At 35.5% G+C, this 6,847-nt stretch overlaps 1 protein-coding gene across 1 annotated transcript in view; it reads right to left on the bottom strand.

Moving 5' to 3' along the window:
* Positions 1-1,481: 1,481 nt before the first annotated feature.
* The window catches only part of SYK (spleen associated tyrosine kinase), a gene marked incomplete at its 5' end in the record, with an annotated part of 29,723 nt that continues 24,357 nt past the window's right edge, over positions 1,482-6,847 (bottom strand). Inside the window, 5 exons of the mRNA XM_084224978.1 lie at positions 1,482-1,971; positions 3,560-3,672; positions 3,878-4,018; positions 5,341-5,530; positions 5,946-6,155. Coding sequence (XP_084081104.1) covers positions 1,899-1,971; positions 3,560-3,672; positions 3,878-4,018; positions 5,341-5,530; positions 5,946-6,155 — 727 coding nt within the window. The 3' untranslated portion in view covers positions 1,482-1,898. The remainder of the gene's footprint in view (positions 1,972-3,559; positions 3,673-3,877; positions 4,019-5,340; positions 5,531-5,945; positions 6,156-6,847) is intronic.

Below are 6,847 nucleotides of genomic sequence, written 5' to 3'. Positions count from 1 at the left end.
ATTGCACATGTAGAGATAACAAATTCTCTGCAACATAACTGAAGTGACAAAACACCTATGTATAACTATGGCTAACTTCTACAGAAGCTGGTCTTGTAGAAAAATGTTTCTTAAAAACAAAACAAAATTAAATCATCTTCAAGGCAAGTCACGTTTGATCACATTTGAAACACAGTCTACTACACTCAGTATCTTCGAGTAGCTTGTGGTGCCTTGCACTGGACAGCCAAGACTAAACTATGAAAAGGCACCAGATATTATTTAACAAATAGACCATAAACTTAGCAAAAAATTAAAAAAAAATACCAGTAGCTTCTATATTTTTTATAGTCCTGTCTTTTATGAAAATTATTTCACCCTTTCTCAGTTTATTGCTCACACAATTTAATTACTAGAGAAAAAAAAATACCAACCACTGCATCTCCAAGAATACTCTGTTAACACAAAAATTAAACACATATACACTAACCAGCCATATGCAATAAATATATCTAACTCTAAATCTTATTCTTTATATTCTTCTAAAATCTCTATATCTAGCAGACAAAATGTAAGCAGATTCCTGAGATATATGCAAATGACAATAAAATAGCTGCTTACAAGTAATAAGTGATAGAAATGTCTCCATTGATAATATTTAAAATGAGGTTGAGCAAGCAAAGCATAAGGGTAAAAACAGAGTCAGAAATTGATTCCATGATTTGTTATTACTCTACTATATGTCCAATTTAATGGAGATGCACACTACATTACAGAAGAGTGATAAGACAAATGCCTTTTCCTGAGATGCCCACTGAGATTTGTTCCACAGGACAGATACTAAGATTTTGGAGCTAGTAATCTTGTCCATATGCTCATTATAAAATATTTGAACTAGATGTGAAATTTAAATTTAGAGGGGGTAAGGTGTGGTGAAATTCTCACATGGTTTTTAAAGAAAGGTTTGAAGAAAAGACAGAAGTTATTGCTGCCAAAACACAACACAAGAAGCTATAGTATACCCAAATAGATACATAGAAAAAATATGTCTGGAGAAGGATGGAAGAGCACAGAGAAAGGTAGGCACTGCTCCATCACAGGTGTATTTTCATGAATGCAATGTTGGAGTTTATGTTAAAATATAGAACCATCTTAGGTGCTCTTATGTTTTCTTCCAAGATGAGATCAAGCCTCTGAGTTCCCAGTTTTCACTAGGAAAAAAAAAAAAACCTCCCTGAGGAACAGCTGGGCTGAGGAACAAAAGAAGAGATGAGGAACAAAAGAAAATGGTCATATTTTAAGGATGTGATGATGTTAGAAAGTCAAAACTCCCAATTCCCTTCTGCTTACTTTACTACTAGGAATAATGTGATTTGGTTTAAAGGTGCTTGGTGATAAAATCAAACACACTGTCAGTCAAAGCATATGACACACTTGCACAGTGAATTTGCTTCATAGTGAGAAATGTTTATGCTATTCTTCCTTGAGGAAAGGGAAGGCTGGAACAACTAAATGCATTTAAAGGCAAATAATGTTGATGAGAAGAATTTAAATTCCAATCTGCATTCCAATATAGGAGAGGAAGAGGGCTCAAAGTCATTAAACAGATTTTACAGGACTGCAAAATATAATGCAAATAAAGCTGTAAATAAAATGAAATTGAATGTGGCAAAGATACAAGCATCTTGTCTAACATCCCTGCTGCGCACTTTGAGACTGTTACACTTCCAAAACTTTTCTGGGGCTGGATTTTGTGCAGAAGGTAAGAAAAGGCAACCTTACAGACACAAGGCTCAGCTCTAAGCTTTGCAGGTTGAAAACAGAAGTAGAAAAATTGAGGTTGCTTGGTTTTGGAAAATGTGCTGCTTCTCAGAGGGTGCTGGCTGGAGACGAGGAAGCTGCTGCTCTCCACGCTGACATTAGTGGGAAATGTCATAATAGTAGTTGCGTAATCTCATCTCCACTGCAACAAATCCTGGCCGGTCATCCACGCTGTGGGAAGATGACAAGTGTCACTGTGCAGGAAGGACACAGCTGTCAGGGTTCATGGGCCTTACAGCCCTCGAGACTCTACCTCAGAGACAGCTCACTTAAAGATGCTCACAGTATTTTAAGGCTACAAAAATGACACTAAAAAATTAATACCAAGTGATAAATACTACTACAGAGCATCCAGTCAGTGGATTTACTATCATGCTTGTTTGTGGTTGATGACACTAGAAGAAAGAAATGGTAAATCAGCTCCATTTAATTTTCTACTTCATTTACTTTAGTAATAATCTGGAGAAAAGAATATTTGCCATGCAGTATCTGCCTTACAATGGGTACTACCATCACACAGAGTGGTTAGAAGCACTGAGAGGAACCTACCCACATACCATATGACTGTACTGTCTTTCTTTTATATCTGCAATTGTTTCTTTCTTTGGAGAACACAATTAAACTGACAACAAGCCCTTACAATTTTACATTACACATTGAAATAGTTACTCTGCCTGACCTGAATCTTTTTTTTAAATTTATTTTCTCTCTAATAATAAAGATATTTTAGTACAAAAACAAAATCAGCATTCTTTATGATAAGTTTGTTACTAATAACAAAACACGATCCTTTTCACTGTAGAACTGCTGCAGATTTCCTTGAGTCAAAACAAAAAGTAGGAATTACTTTTTGGCTGCATGTTCTTTCTAGAGTACTAAGTTTAATAAATCTAACATAGGTTAACTAGGTTTAATAAAGGTTTAATAAAGCTAACAAAGAAGCAGGGTACCTAAAAAAGAAGTACCAGAGCTCCTTAATGTGGAACTTTTGGACAAACCTATCCTCCTGATGGTGAACTGGAAGAATAAGTGATATTAGAGTAATTTTGGGTGCTTTCTGGAGACTTCCTACAGTTAAAAATAACTTCAGCAGAATAGTTTCAAACAAATCATGAAAGAGTTTTAATATATTTTTGCAATATACTAATTTAAAAAATCAGCTAGGCTTTATTTTTTTTCTGTATTTCATAATTCTACTTTCTAAATGATTATGAAACAGAAAAAAAATGTTTCTGGCATATCAGAAAAGATGGTTTGCCTCGCACTGATAAGAAGTCAGTGTGGGATCCAATTTGAATATATTCCGTTACTAGAGAAGAGATAAACAGCTCAAAAAAAATTAAATATTGAGAAATAGAATAAACATTTTGGCAATATGACTTTGAAATTTCAGTAAAGCTAAAGCCTTGGAAATTAAAATTAAACAAACCACAATTCTAAATTAAACAAAAATATTTGCTTACTTTCAAACATTCTTTTCAAAATGCATTAGACCGACATTTTTGTGCACTTATTTTTTATGATACCATGTATTTTGTATATAACTGTTCCAGCAAACTCTGTTCTTTTGTAGTACACTCTGTAACTCAGATAATTTTCACCTGAAAATGCAATTGACTTCTGAGCTTGGAGCACTGTTGTAAGCTTAACTCCAGCTGAAAAGATGCATTTTGAAGTAACCCCTACTCACTGCCTTTCTGGCTATTAATCATGTAGATTAAAATGTACTTCTATCAAAAGAGCATCCCATCACACTCACTTGTATGTCCAACACAATTTCATTAGACTATAGACTTCTGTTGGGCAGACTTCAGGACGTTCCATTCGTTCTCCTCTTTCAATCATCTGTGCAACTTCACCACCTTTCATTCCCTGGAACAGGGTGACCAGAACAGTCATCCAAGTTGCAAATGACTACAGCACACATGACAGCATAAATCAAACACAGGTCTGGAACTGATTTTGGGCTATCCTTTGACTCATTTGTTGCAGCAAGTCCCTTTAGTAGGGAAAAGATATTGGCTCAAATTTGCTCTGAATTTTTAAAGAAAATTCATGGCCAAATAAAACTACTCACCTTATATGGTTTTTGTCCATAAGAGAAAGCTTCCCACATTAAAACCCCAAAGCTCCAGACATCACTTTTGCTAGAAAATTTGTAGAAATTCATGCATTCTGGAGCATACCATTTGACTGGCCATTTTCCATGACTTTGTGCCTAAAATATGTCATAACAGAAAGGAAAAAAAGCAGACTAGATAAAATGATAAGTAGTAAACAACATCTGAATGCACATAATTAATGTTAACTTAGATCTGCACACATTTGTACTAAGTACCATAACATTTCTGATGCAGTTAGCATCAGAGAAAACGGATAACAGCTTCTTCAAGTGTTACAAAATTGTTCTAATCTTCTACTTTCAAAATAATACATTGAAATGAAATCCATGGTAAAAAAAAAACATAGCTAAATGACTTTGAGTTATGCTTTTAGTTGCATTTAATTTAAAGTTGCTCTTTAGAATAATTTTATTCCACTTGGATCTCACAAAGGCTAAGAGACATGTCCAGATGGTTGAAGAGGGATGCTCTATTTCAAAGCACAGTTACTTTCTTGTAGCAAACTGCAGTTTACCTAAATTATGCTGCAATACTGCTTTATGTCCATTCAAGTGTCAAGCTATACCAGCACAGTGCTAGACCTAGCGACAGGGCCCTACTGCATCCTGTGGAGTTGTAAAGAAAATGGACTTTGATACTAATTCTCAAGGCCCTGAGACTGAGACTGGCAAGCTAGGCTAGGCTAGGGGCAGTGATTTAAGATGCCTTTTCTGGCAGCAGTGACTACTGTTCCTACACAGGTCTTCAGAAGGGACCCTGGGTTTGGTTCTCCTCTGCAGTGTTTCAGGGGTTGGATGATTAGTTTCAAAGAGCTGATAAAAGGGAATAAGCAGAAGGAAGAAGCATTTTGAATCTCAAGAGTGATATATCAGGAAAACAAATACAGACATGGTAACAGCCTTTGTCTCCCACCTCTTACCTTATTAAATGTTGCAATTATTTTAATCACTTGAAGTGGACAGAGGTCCAAAGAATTTAAAACCAAGATAAACAAATTTTGCTTAGGTTAATTTATTATTTAACAATGGTATTCTTTCAAAAACCTCCCCTAATTCTGTTCTATTAGACAGCGTATTAGTGCTAGCCTACATTTTACTTGGACATAATGAGAACTGTTTTGCAACAAACACATTTTCCCCCATTTATATAAGGTAGTATCCCATTTCCACAATAACTTTCAATCTTCTAATGACAAGTTCATCAAAAAGAAATGAAAATAGACACATAAAAGGAGGGACAAGCTTTTTCTTCTCTACATGTCTCAATGTTGATCACATATTTTGAATTTGGTAATCTAATATCAGGTTATATAATAATGACTGATACATAATATTTCTCATTTCCAACTGCATTTCAGCTGAAAATATCCTTACTAGCTATGATATAACACAGTTTTCATGTTGTGTTCAGACCTTACCTTGTAATAATTTTCATCAGCACTAAGAGCTTTAGAAAGTCCAAAGTCACTAATTTTGGCATAATGTTGGGTGACTAAGAGCACATTTCTTGCAGCCAGATCCCTATGAACAAAATTATTCTCCTCCAGGTACTTCATCCCCATGGAAACCTGGTGCACCAGTTCTGTTATATTCTTCTCTGTGACATGTCTGAAAATCACAATTGAATTTTAAAGAGGTCAGTATTTCATTCTCATGACTTTTCATGGAGTGCAGATACAAATCTTTTCTGAACTTGTCCACATTACAGTGGGAACCTGATTCACTTACATTTAGCTAAGTTTTAATTTGAAAACGCAATCTAAGCTTTGTCCTGGGCAAGATAATGCACGATCACATTAATAAAGGAGAAATTGAAGGATATACAAAAAGCCTTTCATTTATTCAAAACACTCTGTTTTGGCAGAAATATTTGACAGTTTGGAAACATGTTCCAGTGAAGAATAACTACGATCATTAATTATTACATTAACAACATATCAATTTTAATTTTCATTAAAGAAAAATAAAAAATAAAAGAAAGGAACTTTTCCCTTCCTATGGAATGGAACCAAAGTTTACTTACCTATTTTTTTGCAAAAATTTGTTCAGTGGCCCAAGTTCAGCCATTTCCATTACTAACATCCAGGCCTCAGCTTCACATATACCTATCATTCGGACAATATATGGGTTATCCAATTGCTGCATTACATTTGCTTCTCTCAGTAACTCATCCTTTATGGCTGGATCATTACTCTCATTCTTCAGAATTTTTACAGCAACAGGCTTGGCACCCCTGCAAAAGAGAATACAGTTCTGGGACTAGTTGCTGAAAAATCTGTGCACCAATGCACACAATCTTCATCAGATATTTCCATTCACATGGTACAAATTTTGACAAAAGTCAGAATTGACACTCAGAGGAGAAAAAACCAGCCATAACAGGGACATCTCTCTGTGAAACGTTCAGAAGACAGCTAAGCAAAAGAGTGAGAATGAAAAGAACCTGAAAAATTACAGATTGTCATTAAAATGCCTTAAAAAGCCTGGAAAAAAACCACTGGACAAAATCTTCTTGTCCACTCTGGCAAGGATGGCATAAAGCTTTTCTGGCAAGAAAAACTCTGAAGAGCTTTCTAAGCACTTGGCTGTTTTGGGGTGAGACTGGAACACGCATCAGTGCCAGGTGCCAGGGCAGGGTTCTGAAACCCTGAGAATTTAAGCCTACTTCTGCAACCTTCCATTCATACAGCAAACTGACAGAGTGACTAAGGAAATCAACACAGCTCAGGTGTGAAACACGATTAAAATATGCACAAGCTGAGATCAGAGCCCTTCAAATTCCTACACCCTATATCAGAAAAATAGAAATCCTTTCTGCCTCTGAAAACCTCAGTTAAAGAAATTACTCCAACTTCAGGAGACGAGAGTGCGTACATGATCAGCCCATGCACATAAACAGCATACCGATAACATTTTACTATGAAA

This window comes from Fringilla coelebs (assembly GCF_963513975.1).
Source record: "Fringilla coelebs genome assembly, chromosome: Z".
Taxonomy (NCBI): Eukaryota; Metazoa; Chordata; class Aves; order Passeriformes; family Fringillidae; genus Fringilla; species Fringilla coelebs.
The sequence above is the reverse complement of the archived record's forward strand: the minus strand, read 5'-3'. Positions and strand labels throughout refer to the sequence as shown.